At 34.8% G+C, this 15,887-nt stretch overlaps 1 protein-coding gene across 3 annotated transcripts in view; it reads left to right on the top strand.

The window, feature by feature from the left end:
* MTF2 (metal response element binding transcription factor 2) overlaps positions 1–10,783 on the top strand; it is an 86,011-nt gene extending 75,228 nt beyond the window's left edge. For all 3 annotated transcript variants that reach the window (XM_027114348.1, XM_027114349.1, XM_027114350.1), the window contains 6 exons: positions 378–445; positions 2,037–2,207; positions 6,112–6,217; positions 6,331–6,383; positions 6,496–6,600; positions 8,344–10,783. In XM_027114348.1, coding sequence (XP_026970149.1) covers positions 378–445; positions 2,037–2,207; positions 6,112–6,217; positions 6,331–6,383; positions 6,496–6,600; positions 8,344–8,701 — 861 coding nt within the window. In that variant the 3' untranslated portion in view covers positions 8,702–10,783. The remainder of the gene's footprint in view (positions 1–377; positions 446–2,036; positions 2,208–6,111; positions 6,218–6,330; positions 6,384–6,495; positions 6,601–8,343) is intronic.
* Positions 10,784–15,887: the final 5,104 nt, after the last annotated feature.

The raw sequence follows: 15,887 nt of genomic DNA on the forward strand, positions 1-15,887 counted from the left end.
TAAAGTAATTCTAATGTATTGTTACTTTCCCAGGTTATAGAATTAAAATAAATTTAATGATAACTAATAATAAAATCCCATTTTTATTGTATTTTACAGTTTATAGTTCTTGCAGGCATATCATTTGAGCTATACAAGTATTAGTAAAGAAACTAGTGAAGGATTTATACTCCCTTTTTTATAGGTGAGAAAACAAGCTTTGAAAGGTTAAATGGCCTTAGGTCACATAGCTTGTCAGTGAGGACCTGGAATTAGAATTTAGATCTGACTACTAGTCAGTACACTTTTCTTCTGTATCACATTGCCTCTATCTGGCACCTGTGTAATACTAATTGATGAAATTATAGTGCATTAAATTGTTTCTTGATACTTCACAGCTGGCAGACACACCAAAATCTGAAAGATATGAGCATGTTCTGGAGGCATTAAATGATTACAAGACCATGTAAGTTGATTTATTTTATGTATCCCTATGAGGGAGATATTTAGTAAGAATAAGGAATAATGGCATTAAGAATTGTGGGATTGATTATAGAGTTAGTACATACCATTTTAAACCTTTTAATGTCCTCTTCTCTTTCAGTCAGAGTAAAGCAGTGATTCTCAAAGGCTGGAGAAGGGAAGATCAGTCCTCTGGGAATGGTGGATGGGAGGCATTATCAGTGTCTCAGGGGAATTTGGTCAGTTCAGTTGAAAAAGCATACTCAATAATGACTTGTTTTTATAATTTAATCTACTGAAAGTAAAATAAAATCTTGCTAGCTGGTAGGAATATGCAAAAGATAGGGGGACATAGTATAGAGAATGTGGGTTTTTTAATGATTGAGGTCTTCTGTGGTTTTAAGTTTAGTTATTGCCATCATTTAGAGAATAGTAGTATTAGTTTTTGATAATTAGTAGTATTGTGATAAATAGTAGTATTAGTTTTTGATTTAAGTTTTTGATAATTAAGTTACGTTGTTTGATACATTCTTGTATAGATGTTTCCCTTCTTTTTTTTTTACACCAGCATATCTATGTCTCTTAAAAATATTTTCAAAATGCAAGAGAAATAATTTTTTAAATGTATATGCTGGTTCCAACCAACTATTGAATTATAACATTTTTGTTTGCAGCAAGTTGCTTTTTTTGAACTTAGCAACATTTCCTCATTAAAAAATGTTACGATTACAAGTGGCTAGATCTTTAGGCCAGCTCAAAAAGCCACGAGCAGTTACAGTGCTGTAAAAATACTTTATGGGACAATGAATTCTGTAATCCAACTTAGTGTGCTTGAAATACATTTGTTCCTGTTATGGTAGAAATGGGAGCTCCCCTTTCTCAAACCTATATAAAAGTGGAAGAACAATGTAAGCACTTGGTAGTGGTTTTTATGGCCAGGCATGCTCTAGTAGAGCTAAGAGGGTGTTTTAGAATAAGGACCCTAAGGACTTTGGGAAAGGATTAAGGAGCATATTTTTCAGAAACTCAGGCCCACACTGAAATGTCACTTCTCTGCTCCAGGTTATTTCCAATTCCAGATCTGACATACCAGACACTCCTTTTATTTTCTGGGCCTCTAGGATTGGTCTCCTATTTTCTTTATCAGTGCTTTCACCGATTACTTTCTGGCCAGGGTTTCTCTCCTCACAGATCCACTCTGAAATAGAATTATTCTTTTCCTAAACCTTGTTTGAGATGTTTTTGACAGATGACACTAAAAATATGGAGAAACATATTGGAACTAAAAAGACACCACTCTCTTTTCTTCGTTCTAACTTTAAAAAGTTAGATGCCATATTTTAAAAAGAAAAATGGACATGTGTTCTTCTCCCTTCTGATACTATTCCTCTCTCCCTACTCCCCCATCATATCCTACTATGGACTGGCTCTGGAGCAGATAAGAATCAAAGAAAGCAAGGGGCAAAAAGTCAGTTTTTCTAGTATTGGGTGGATTTCATGTGTAAAGCCTTTATATCTGAAAGTTATAACTTAGGGTCTGCCATGTATATGTGTTCAGTTTTTAAATTTTTAGTTACTTTTTTTTAAAAATTTAGGTTTATGTCTGGGAAAGAAATAAAGAAGAAGAAGCATTTGTTTGGGTTGCGAATTCGTGTTCCTCCTGTGCCACCAAATGTGGCTTTCAAAGCAGAGAAAGAACCTGAAGGAACTTCCCATGAATTTAAAATTAAAGGCAGAAAGGCATCCAAACCTATATCTGATTCAAGGTAAAAGTTGATCTGTGGCTTAGTTTTTCTCGTTAGCTTATTTGTAACTAAAAATGTGTGTTATTTAGTCTCATTAGTATATTTGAAAGTACAAGTGGCAGTGACCCTGATTTGTTTTCCTGTTTATAATTTCTTGCTTGGACAAGGTACAAAGAGTTAATGCTAGATGTTTATTTATTTACTTTTAGATCTAAGGCTTTCCATGAATAGACCCTATTGATTTTGTTAGCAAACAGCTTAAGTACTGGCCTGTTCATTTGTTTGTTCATTTCTCATTCGTTTGTTCATTCATTCCATTTATCAAGCACCTTACTGTCTAAGTGCTGGAGATATAATAACAAATGAGACTTTCTTTCTGCCCTGATGGGGTTTACATTATAGTGGGGAAGAAAGGTGATAAACAAGTAAAATAATTACAGATCATGCTAGTACCATTTAGGAAATAGCAAACAGATTTAGACTGTACTGGGATGGATAGAGATGTAGGGGTCTACTTTAAGAAGGAGGCTTAAGGAAGGCCTATTTAAGATGGTATTTAAGCTGAAACTTAAAGAATGAGCATGACCTAACAATGTGAAGAACAAAGGGAAGAATATTTCAGGTAGCAAAAGTAAGTGTGAAGCTGTGAGGCATGTTCTAGGAACTCACAGAAGGCTACTGAGGTGTGATTGAGGGCTAGAGAATAGCATCAGGTGCTAGAAACGTTGGGTAGGGCTTGGTCATACAGAGTTTTGTAGGTCTCATAAGGAGTTTGGGTTGTTTTCTGAGAATAATGGGAAGCTATTTAAAGATGTATGCAGATTGAATTATCCTTTAAAAATACTTCTTTGGGTGCTGTTTGGAAAACAGATATCAGTAGAGGTAAGAATAGAAGCAAGAAAAAATTGACTCGTTCACTTTTCTAGGTGAGAGATAAATAATGGTTTCTTATGTAGGTGTAGGTGGTAGCAGTCAAACAGAAAATAGATTCAAGATCTCCACTGGAGGCAGAATTTGCTGGCTTTGCTAATGAATTAAATTTCTGAAAGGAAGGGAGAAATTAAGTTACACAATGCCCAGATATCTGGCTTGAGCAACTAGTGGATGGTGTAACTTACCAAGATCTGAAAGAACAGATTTTGGCAAGGTGAATAAAGCATTCTTCTGTTTCATACTCATTGAGTTTGAGATTCTTATGAGGAATATCTAAGTGGTGATGATGTTAGATATAGGCTGTTGGGTGTGTAAATCAGGAGCTCAGGAGAGGTCAGGACACATGATAATAAATTTTGAAGCTGATTTATAAAGCCATGAGAATAGAGAGAGAGGGGAAGAGAAGAGAATGTGGCCCAGAATAATGTCCTGCTATCTTTTAGAGTTTTGAAAGAAGTGAAGTAAATGAAGGAGACTAGCAGAAAGCAATCAGTGAAATAGGAGGAAACCAGGAAAGTTTGATGTCATGAAAACCAAGTGAAGGAGAGTATTTCAAGAAAGATGTGGGTGTATTAAACTACTGAATGTTGTTGCAGAGAGGCAGGTTAAGATGAGAGAAAAATGTTCATTGGATTAGATAACATTCTGTTATTAGTGACCTTGACAAAAACAAGTCTGCTTGAGTGGTAAAGGTAGAAGTCAGATGGGAGTGGGTCAGTGTGATCGAATCCAGCACTGCCCAATTTACGTGTCAAAACTGGGCTTTTCCTACAATAAGGGACATGGGCGGATTCAAAATGATGATGATGATGATGATGATAAAGGAAAAGGGGAAAAAAAGGAAATAATCTTTAAAAATTCTGAAAGAGAAGGAAGAAAGTGGAAAAGGGTATGTATCATCAGCTCTCAGAAGTAGTTTTACTGTACTGTAAAGGGAACAGAAGCTGAATCAATTGATGTTTTTTTTTTAATAGATAGAAGATAATTGTAACTTGTTTTTGTGTGTCAGTGGAGAAGAGAGTGGTATAGGAGAGGGGGAGGAAACTGAAGATATTGTAAAGTCTTTGAGAAGCCAAAAGGGACAGGATTTAGAGCCTAAATGTGGGAGTAGCCTTTGATAGGAGGACTTACACCCTTCTGTTGAAATGGGGTGTAAAAGGCAAAGATGGGTACAAATGCTGGTTCTGTTTTAGATTTAGCATTTGGAAGATGACTAAAGTTATTGCTTGGTAACTTCTGTTTTCTCAGTGAAATGATGAGGGAAAGATAGCTGAGAGGGAAATTTAAGGAGCAAATACAAGCTATGAGATAATTATCTTGGAGAATAAGAAAATGTAATTACAGAGGGTTGACAGTGCTTTATATCCGTTTGAGTTGGTAATTAAGTAGATACTACTTTAAGGGTTTGTTTTTTCTTAAGGAAAGAATACTTATTCCTATCACTTTCAATTTTTTTTTTTTTTTTTTGCGGTACGTGGGCCTCTCACTGTCGTGGCCTCTCCCGTTGCAGAGCACAGGCTCCGGACGCGCAGACCCAGCGGCCATGGCTCACAGGCCCAGCCGCTCCGCGGCATGTATCACTTTCAAATTTTATCATTAATCTTTTGCTAACAATTGCTTATATTATGAATTAGAAAAAAGATTTCCACAATCTTTCTCATTCCTATCATGATTTTGATAGGACACTTTGTCTGTGGTAGCTATAAGGTTTTCTTTTGATGCCACCAGGTAATGGTTTAACTTTCTCTAAAGGTATTCTCAGTTTCTTCTGGGACCTATGTATGAATTGGACTAAAGTGTACTTTCTTTAGTCCAGGGGTCCTTTATAAATGTTAATGGTGATCATCTTTCCAAAAAACAAAAACAAAAAAATGTATACCCCATCCATCTTATCCTTGAAACTTTTGATTATAGTTCTAGGTATGCTTCTCTACTTTCTCTTTCCTTGTATTTCCACTTTTATTTTCCCCAACCTTAGTTTGGTGTGTGGAGGGATAGTCTTTCCTAGTTTTCTCCAGTCACCTCTTTCTAGCCTATTATATAATATTGTTCCTTTACCTTGTTTTTAAGTTGAATGTTCCTGGATAATGTTCTTATAGCACTTAAACCATTTTATTATCCTGCTTGTATACACATTTGTCACCTTCAAACTATATTGTGAACCCTTAGCACAGGGAATGTCTTTGTATTCCTATTGTTAGTATCCCCTTTATATGGAGATGTTTGTTGCATAAATGAAATGGATGTTCTGTGTATTGATATTTGCCATTCTTCCCTTCTATTAATTAGAGATGTTCTTGACCTATTGCTTTTTTCCCCTTCCTATTGCTTGATATTTGCCTTTGTGTCTCAAAAATGGTTTTCTTGATCTTTCTAATTTTGTCCTTGAATGACTCCCCTGCCCAGTATGAAGGATTCCTTCTTCCTTTACATTCTCCCACCCCGGGCTTCATTCTCTTTCTGATTAGCATCATTTAGGAACCCACAGGATGTCCCTGTTTATACCTACTCTGTTTTAACATAGATACTTCCTGGCTCCATGAGGTTAACTACTAAATTTGTAATCACTTTTAGTATAGTAAATTCTTGAAACATCCCCCAAGTACCTACATAGTAACAACCTAAATGAAATAATTGAACTTTAAGGAGTTTTTGAATCTTCCATCTAATATAGTAGTATTTTTTTGTTTCATTTTGTGTTTTTTAAAAAAAATTTTAGGTGGTATGTATTTTTCAGAATTGTATTAGAGAACTTTTTTCTTAAACCTTTTGTATATAAATATCTCTTAAGAAGTATTTAAATTAGAATGTATTATCTATGAACTTGACTAAACTTGTAGATTTAACTTTGTTGTTTTTATATTACCATTAATGTCAAAATATAAGTATAATCTAATTATCACATAAGTAGAGCTATGATAGTGTATATTGTCCATTGTCTTTTTGTTTTCTTTGTGCAGAGGTTAAATACATAAATGGTTTTATGTTTCAGGGAAGTAAGCAATGGCATAGAAAAAAAAGGAAAGAAAAAGTCTGTAGGTCGTCCACCTGGCCCATATACAAGAAAAATGATTCAGAAGACTGCTGAGCCACCTTTGGTAAGAGGATATATTGGCATATGTTCTCAGAGAGGAAGTCTACTTGAAATTACTGAGAAACTAATATCTTTACTTTAGAAACCATGCTTTAGGTGTGTTTTTTTATTTTCCAGGATAAGGAATCAATTTCAGAGAATCCTACTTTGGATTTACCTTGTTCTATAGGGTAAATAGAAAGTTATTTTCTCCTACCTTAGGAATTTTCTTTTGGGGGGGAAATTAATATTTCTACTGTTATGTAATATAGTCGTTATACCATTTAAATTCTTTTGTCTCAGGAGAACTGAGGGAACTGCACATTCATCCAATACCTCAGATGTGGATTTCACGGGTGCTTCCAGTGCAAAAGAAACTACCTCGTCTAGTATTTCCAGGCATTATGGGTAGATATTTTATGTTCTTATCCTTGACTAATTTTCCTGTAGACTTTTTCTTTGTAAAGTGGTTATTAAATAAATTTTTAGCAATTGAAAGTGATACAAGTTTGTCTTTCAGCTTTTGAGAAGCAATCTATATGTTGATTCCTTAGGTTGTTGATATTCATCTGAATATTTTTGCTTTTCAGAGCACAGACATTAAAATTTTCACATTTGTCAGGAATTTTGCTATGTACACAGAGAAGAGGTATCCTGGTGTTTATAGGTGTGCTGTTTTCTGTGAGACCTTTTTATGCTTCTAATATACAAGTGTGGATATTTTTTGTAATAAGTTGGAATCAGGAACACAGATCCTTTTATTAATAAAAGGATTTTAAAACTCAGGATTTTTATCAATAGTAGACTTCCCCTCTAATATTTTATTTAACCTAACTCTTCAGAAGGGCAACATTTTCCTGAAGTTTGATGTATCAGGTAAGAAAAGTTTAGTTTACTTGGGGCCAGAGCTATGAGCTTCTAGGTTTTATACTTCCTCTTGTTTAATTTTTGTTCACAATTCAAAAACTGCTCTTGTAAATCATATAAAATTCTAAGTATTTAAAGGCTTAAAATGTAACTCATTTTTAAATGAATTGTGAATAATAATAATGTGAGCTTTTTTTTTTTTTTTTTTTGCCTCTTGCCAAGCATTGTGTTAAGCTTACATACGTTTTTTTTTTGGTACATCGTCTTATTTAATTCTTAAAACAATCTTTTGAGTTGTTCCCATTTTATAGATAAGAAAACTGAGACTTAGGAGGTTTTTGTAACAAGCCCAAGATGGCATGTTTATTAGCAAGTATACAGAGCTGGGATCATACTTTGGCAGTATGATTATAAAATCTTTGAATTTAGCTGTTATGCTATATTTTATTTTATTTTATTTTTTTAATTTTTTTTTGGCGATACGAGGGCCTCTCACCGCTGTGGCCTCTCCCGCCACAGAGCACAGGCTCCAGATGCTCAGGCCCAGCGGCCATGGCTCACGGGCCCAGCCACTCCGCGGCATGCGGGATCCCCCCGGACCGGGCACGAACCCGCATCCCCTGCATCAGCAGGCGGACCCTCAACCACTGTGCCACCAGGGAAGCCCCTGTTATGCTATATTTTGACTTTATTTTATAAAATCATTATATTTCTGAAATCAAAGATTGTCTAGTTCAACCCCTTCACTTAATCTCTTCACTTAAGAGAACACAGAGGATAAGAGATTTAAATTTGGCTGATATCATATTGAGCTAGACCCAAGGTACCCTGACATCTAGTTTAGGCTTATTTCTTACTTAACAGTAGGCCTAGAATTAGTAACGAAGAGAATCTTTATACTAGTTCTGCCATCTGTTTAAGCACATGGAAAGGTGTCTTGTATGTAGTAGGTGCTTATTAAATGTTTCTTGAATTGAATGAATAAATGAATGAATGAATGAACTGTCTTCTTTTTAATGATAAAAACGTTGACAAGACCTGACTTACAAATCCTCTTGGTAAGAATTTGCCTCGTTGGCCTCATAAATCAAAAATTTCCTCTGATTCTTTTAAGCTTAATAGTACATAGTTAAGGAAGAAAAGCTCTTCAAAGGTCAGCCTCAAGAAGGTGATTGAATTTAATGAAGGCGAGTGATAATCCATTTTATATAGCATTTGTTGTTTTGATTTGGCTGATTTTTATGTCAGCAAGTGTAGACAATTGTGGCCTTGTTTGTTCTATAGATTATCTGACTCCAGAAAAAGAACTCGTACAGGAAGATCTTGGCCTGCTGCAATACCACATTTACGGAGGAGAAGGGGTCGTCTTCCAAGAAGAGCACTCCAGACTCAGAACTCAGAAATTGTAAAGGATGATGAAGGCAAAGAAGATTACCAATTTGATGAACTCAACACAGAGATTTTGAATAACTTAGCAGATCAGGAGTTACAACTCAATCATCTAAAAAACTCCATTACCAGTTATTTTGGTGCTGCAGGTAGAATAGCATGTGGTGAAAAATACCGAGTATTGGCTCGTCGGGTGACACTTGATGGAAAGGTGCAGTATCTTGTGGAATGGGAAGGAGCAACTGCATCCTGACTGTAGGACTGAACATTATGTTCACTGCACTCTCATTTTCTGTAGGTACAGTTCAAAGCCCTAAAGGAGTCTGGCTTTTACTATCTTTCTTAAAAAAAAAAAAGGTAAAAAAAAAGTCACTTAAGGAGATAATACTAGCCTTAACATGTACTTGTCAATGTTATGGATATTGTCATAAAAAGATATCTTTTAAAAATCAGAACAGAGACTTAATTTTTTAAATCTTAAGATTTGTAGAATGTTTCTAGGATAGAATATTAAAAATGATTCAAACCGATGCATGGTGTTAGATAATTTTTCTAATTATTCCATTGAGTCAGTTTTTGTGGTTAGTGGTTATCAGAGCAAACTTATCATGTAGATAGATAGCACAAGTATTTGGAGAAACATTGTCTGTTTTGTTACCAAAATGTTGGAAAAAATTTATTTCAATACCTTTTAGAATTCATAAAGTGCAGTGTATATAATGCCTACTAAAAGACTGTAAAATATTGAAATTTTCTTTCAAAGTGTAAAAAATATATTGAGCCTGTAAATTGCTCTGTGACTAGACTTCATTGTCGTCTTAATATATTCTTTGCATGTGCATATATATACACACGTGTGTATATATATGTGTGTGATTGATTATATGACCTATGCAATACAAATTATGGGAATGGGCAGCTTTGGAGTATATATCCCATAATTCTTTTTTCAGGAATAGTTGCAGTATTTACACAGCAGCATTTCTTCTCAGGCTTTTATTGGGTGCTGTTGCTTGCTATGTATGAAGAGAAATGTGTCAGACAAGTTTAGTGTGTTCTGAAGAAGGGTGTGAACAACAGTGTTCATGGGCTTTTTCGAATGCTTTTCACTTTCAGTCCTTGTAACTCAGCTGTTCAGTACCTAAAACAAATTCAAATAGTATGAATATTATCTCCTACTAGAAGTAACGTTTTCAAGTTTTCATGGCACATTATGATTGTAAATGTCTCTCAGTTTTAACAGTAAGTCTATAGGAGTCCCGTGAAGATTCCTGAAATGTCTGTAGTAACTGTTAGTCATGTTGAATAAGTGTAGTATGAACAAAGTATTTTATTGCACAGGGTTAACAAACAGTATGTTGCCTGCAGAGACAACTGCTGTTTTATTACAACATTACCTCTTGTTTTTATACAGCATACCAAGATTTAAATTGATAACTTTATTTTACATGTGTTAAAAAAAAAAAAAGAAAAACAAGTTTCTTTTAGCACCAGTGTTAGAGCTGTCTTCTGTTCCTTTTTGTTTTGTTTTGTTTGTTTGTTTTCTTTTTTAGCCAAAGAGTAAACAGAAGAATATTCTTATTTTGGTGGCTATTCATTTTACTCTTAAAAGTGATTGGTGGATTTTAGCCTAAAATTTGGAGAATTTGCCACCAAAATGAAAAATATGTAAAGTGTAGTGATTACAGAGCGGTTAAAAATGTGGGTTAGTACTTATTTATTCCATTGATTGATTATTTGACTGTTTATAAGAAAGTTGCTTTATTTCTTTAAGCATCTTCAAAAGATGACCTTTTCTTGTCACATTATAGCCAAAAGAAGCAGAGAACTTCGTAGTCCTGCATTTGGTTCCTGGTTGGCCAGGTATAAATGAGCTTTACAAAAGTGCAAATTAAGAACTGTCACTTCTGTTTACCTCCACCAAAACTTGATTTTCCCCTAGCTATTAATTTAAAGTTGCCTTTCCTGCAGCTGCAATATTTTGAATAACACACAGAGTTTGTGTTGATTTTGAATGTTTGTTTATATCTAGGGGTAATGGAAAATGTAAATCCCGTGTAACCTTATTCACTCCACGTGTATCATATTATTCCATTTTTCCCAAAGTCCTTTAATTCTAACTGAACACCAGCAGTATTTTTAGTAATTCTTTCTTTAGCATACTTGGAAGATGATTTATTAAGCTGAACTGTCTTTAGACGTAATTATTGTGAATGTTTGTTTTATTTTATCATGGTGGTTCACATGGCTCTGATGTTCAGTTTGTATTTTTGGAATTGCTTTACTTAGATTAAAACAGACCAACATTAAATGTGTGTATTTTTTAAAGAGCTAATGAGTTTTGCTTCTGTATTTGCCTGAAAATACACACTGGTGCAGTAGATGACGGCTTTTATTTAGCCAGGGAGACAAGGAGTTCTAGTTCCATTGTAAATATGTTCATTTGAATTAATCTTTATAAAACTTTGCTTTCATTTTCCACTTGTCCCCCAAATAAATATTAATAATTATTGAATGTTCATCTTAAATGATCCTGTAAAGAAGTAAACTATGTTTAGCAGCTTGTACACTTTATACTTGAAAGACAATATATCTTCCTGTATCTACCCTGTCCCCAAACTTCAAAAAAATTCAGACTTTTCAACTGTGTTTTCTTTTCTTCTTAAGGATATACAAGGTGTCAGGGTTCATGTAAAAGGATTTCCTTTTTTTTTTTTTCCCCTGAAAAGCTTTGCCCCAGGCTACAGAAAGAAAAGATGTGAAAATAATATACCTTATTCATTTTAATTCCATTTTTATTCAAAACAAATATATTTTATAAATACACTCATAGTCATGGGTAAATATGGATTCTTAGGCCTTTAGGTGATCAAACTAGATCAGAATATGAGCTATCAGAGTTATTCTATAGATTCTAATGTGGGAGTGATGAAGACAGATCTTGCTGGATATATTTTGTTACTAAATGTTTAACAGAAGTGAATGTTCACTGATATGTGAGTTGAGGGTATTTTTCCATGTTTTATTTTGCAAGGTATGTTTGGTTTCTATTGTGTATGTATTAAGATTTCTGTTAGTGTTGGTGTAGAACTAATTCTGTGTTTTGGGCTACTTGATTGAGTTTTTATTAGGTATTATTAAGTTTTGGTTGGAACCTGATCTGACTTGTATAGTTATAGCAGACTTTTATAATCTGGTTCTAGAGTTGTTTGAATGAGAATGTAATGGCAAAGGAAGATGTCTGTACAACGTTGGGAAATAGTAAAAATGCCTTCTTTGCGTGGGGAAGTTTTCCTTTTTAATTATATTTGAGTACCTCTATGAATATACTCCCAAAAGTCTCCTTCAGTTTCTTTTGTGGCAGTTGATCAGTCATGTTCTTTCCTCAGGGAAATAAAAACTTGACAGTTAAATGTGAAGTGAGAACTTTATCATGGGATTCTTTTATAATTAGTAGCAGTTAAGAAACTAGATATCTGTCTGATATAAATTTGGAGGTGGGAGACGTTGTGAAAGCAAACTGGCTCACTAAATAACAAGTAGATGGGAGCAAGTAACTTTTAAGTCGTAATATCAAAATATCTTGGAGCAATAACTAGATCAAAATATTATGCTCTCTTTATATTTAAAATTAGAATAAGGCTGCAAATTAACCAGCTCACTTATTTTCTCCCCTTGCCTCACTTCTACCCAACAAAATCCCTCTTTGCTTTTTTTATTTGGTCTCGCTATGTGGCATGTGGGATCTTAGTTCCCCAATTGGGAGCAGAGGTGGAGTATTAACCAGTGGACCACCAGGGAGTGGTGGTTTTTGCTCTTAACCCTTGCATTTTCTCTTTGTTGGAGATGATGCATAGATGCTTAGTAATAACTCCTCACTTTTGCAGTATCTTCAAGGAATGTGATTTCTCGTTCAAGAAAGTTTTCCACTGGATTTAAGCAAGCAAACACATGAATAAAACCTTCATAGATGACAAGATGTACTTACTGCATAAAGTAAAACTATATCCTGTTTAAAATCATAAATTTAATTTCTGTTCCTTTTATTTACCGAAAGGTTTTGATCCTTTTTCTTCCCCCTATCCTATAACATGCTTTCCCAGTGGGGGGGAATATGGGCACAAATTGGTTTATGGCATGGGGGGGGGGCCAAAAAAGTCTGAGATAATGGTTTGTGGCCATCCAGAGCTCACTCAACTCTACCTGACAAAAATCTTATTCCTTAGTATTGAGTTACTTTCGTTGACTTTTCTTGAATATCACAAGAGCAGCACTGACATTGAGTTAAAGGAACATACACAAAATAATTTTAAGATCAGTGCTGTGAAACCGTGGCAAATGTATAGCTATGTTCTGGAGGACTTTGATTGTTCAGTCTTGAACTCACATTGTCAGAGGTGGGTCTGCACATGTGTATTGGCTTCTACTAACTCCCTTGTGATGTCATTTATGTTTGATCCTAAGTGCTTTTGTGTGTGACCTGAGCTTGGAGAATTAAATAAAGCTAGTTTATATTTTGTTATTTAGTTTTCAAGGTTATTTAACCCATCACTAACTGTGTTAGGTACTGAAAAGAAAAAAATGTTGACAATATCTGAATGAATATCTAGCAGCTAGTTAAAAGTAATTTTTTTCTATTAAGCAGAGGTTCAAAGTTAGCTCACCAAAAAAATTGTTTTAAGAAATTAAGTTTTTCAAATGTTTTACTTTTGTTGGAGAAATACCACGTTTGAATTTTTAAATATTTACATGCTGTTATGTGTTTATAAAAATTGCACATATAATTTTAGAATCAATTTATATAAGTAAATAAATTACATTGAAAGTTACTCAAAATGAAGTTATAATAGCAGCAACCAGTATTAATAATATTGTACATACTTAGTGAAGGATTAGAATTTCCTGTACAGAATTAGTGGAATGTAAGGAAATTTTTCCTGTACAGAATTTGAGACAAAAACAAGATTTTGTGAGAATTTGGGTCCCCTTTGAAAATATGTAAAACTTGCTTAGATATCCCTGAAGTTAAACTTCCTTGAGTAGACATGGAAGTTTAAGGAAATGAAGCTTTTTGGAGAGACTTTTGGGAGGGAAAGCCTATTGGTTCATTTAAGATGGAGGCACAGTTTTGGTTCCTGTTATTCCTATATTGCCAAATCTCTTCTAGAACCCAAGAGCATATCTGTAACGGTTCCATTGCTTTTTTTTCCCTTTGGTGTTACAATTTTGCATAACCATGTATCTTAGACTTTCTATGCTTTTCTTACCTCTGGATATAAATTTTCCAATGAAGAATTATGCCATTAGAAACCCATTCTTTTTTTTTTTTTAACATCTTTATTGGAGTATAATTGCTTTACAATGGTGTTTTAGTTTGTGCTTTATAACAGAGTGAATCAGCTGTATGTATACATATATCCCCATATCTCCTCTCTCTTGCATCTCCCTTCCACCCTCCCTATCCCACCCTTCTAGGTGGACACAAAGCACCAAGCTGATCTCCCTGTGCTATGCAGCTGCTTCGCACTAGCTATCTGTTTTACATTTGGTAGTGTATATATGTCCCTGCCACTCTCTCACTTCATCCCAGCTTCCCCTTCCCCCTCCCCGTGTCCTCAAGTCCATTCTCTACGTCTGTGTCTTTATTCATGTCCTGCCCCTAGGTTCTTCAGAACCATTTTTTTTTTTTTTAGATTCCATATACATATGTTAGCATACAGTATTCGTTTTTCTCTTTCTGACTTACTTCACTCTGTATGACAGTCTCTAGGTCCATCCACCTCACTACAAATAACTCAGTTTCATTTCTTTTTATGGCTGAGTAATATTCCATTGTATATATGTGCCACATCTTCTTTATCCATTCATCTGTCGATGGACACTTAGGTTGCTTCCATGTCCTGGCTATTGTAAATAGATCTACAATGAACATTGTGGTACATGACTCTTTTTGAATTATGGTTTTCTCAGGGTATATGCCCAGTAGTGGGATTTCTGGGTTGTATGGTGGTTCTATTGTTAGTTAGAAACCCATTCTTGATACCTCTTTATAAACCACTTTTAAACCTTTTTAAACCTCTTTATAAGCAACTTTTAAACCATTAAAGACCAGAAGCATTTAAAATGCAACTTTATTGAAGATTTTTCTAGTTATGAAGTACTTCACGTTTTTAAAAACACTATTCTTAGCATGCTAACCTTTTCCTAATTACTGAGAGATTGTGAACGTTCATTTATTGTATGTTGCTGTAATATGGTGCTATTCTCAGGGATCCAGATGTGGTTAAGGGAATCTAGTCCTTACTCTTTTTTTTCTTTTAAAATTTATTTATTTATTTATTTATTTATTTATGGCTGTGTTTGGGTCTTTGTTGCTGCGTGCGGGCTTTCTCTAGTTGAGGCGAGCAGGGGCTACTCTTCGTTGCGGTGCGCGGGCTTCTCATTGCGGTGGCTTCTCTTGTTGCGGAGCATAGGCTCTAGGTGCGCGGGCTTCAGTAGTTGTAGCACATGGGCTCAGTAGTTGTGGCTCATGGGCTCTAGAGCTCGGGCTCAGTAGTTGTAGTGCACGGGCTTACTTGCTCTGCGGCATGTGAGATCTTCCCGGACCAGGGCTTGAACCTGTGTCCCCTACATTGGCAGGCGGATTCTTTACCACTGTGCCACCAGGGAAGCCCTAGCCCTTACTCTTAATGACGTAGCCTAGGTGGTGCTTTTATATTTGTCTACTTTTCACATATCTTTTGTGTCAGTCCCCATGTTAATAATCCATGTGTATTCACAGTGTGTTGAGCAGCTTTCTCCCTTTCCGTTCTCTCCCATCTAGCTTCTAAACGTTTTTAATTTACAGTAGACTGGGAAGAATTTAAGCGAAGTTTTCTGGAACAAATAGATAACCACTTAAGTAAAAATTTAAACCTTTTCTTACCCACAGTTCTGATCTTCAGATTCTTGAGTAATGGCTCAAGAGTGATTTTCTAATGAGAACCTGCTGTATAGCACAGGGAGCTCTATTTCACTTCACTGTACAGTAGAAACTAACACAACATTGTAAAACAACTATACCCCAATAAAAAAAAATAATTAATTAAAAAAGTGATTTCCTTTGAGAAAAAGTAAATGTCTTTCTTATATTTGTTCATTACTCAAAACGAGGTTTTTTTTGTTTTTTACTATTTAACATTTTATTGATTGAAACGTTTATGATCATAAGTTGCATCAGGTTTTCTATTATCAAACACAATGAAGATAGTTTTTCAACTGTCATTGAATAATTGAACATAGAAAATAAAAATCTTTCATTTGCAGGTACTTAGAGTTGGAAAAATTCTTCATTCTGTATTCCATCTTGTGTGACATACAAGGCTTTGTCTGTTCATCTAGGAATTTAAAGGCCTAATTGAGAAGACTCTAATTGGTTGTAGAATCCATGGCAAAATAGG

The sequence above is a fragment of the Aethalodelphis obliquidens genome, unplaced genomic scaffold (genome assembly GCF_003676395.1).
Source record: "Aethalodelphis obliquidens isolate GAN/ISIS:26980383/991018 unplaced genomic scaffold, ASM367639v1 scaffold13, whole genome shotgun sequence".
Taxonomy (NCBI): Eukaryota; Metazoa; Chordata; class Mammalia; order Artiodactyla; family Delphinidae; genus Aethalodelphis; species Aethalodelphis obliquidens.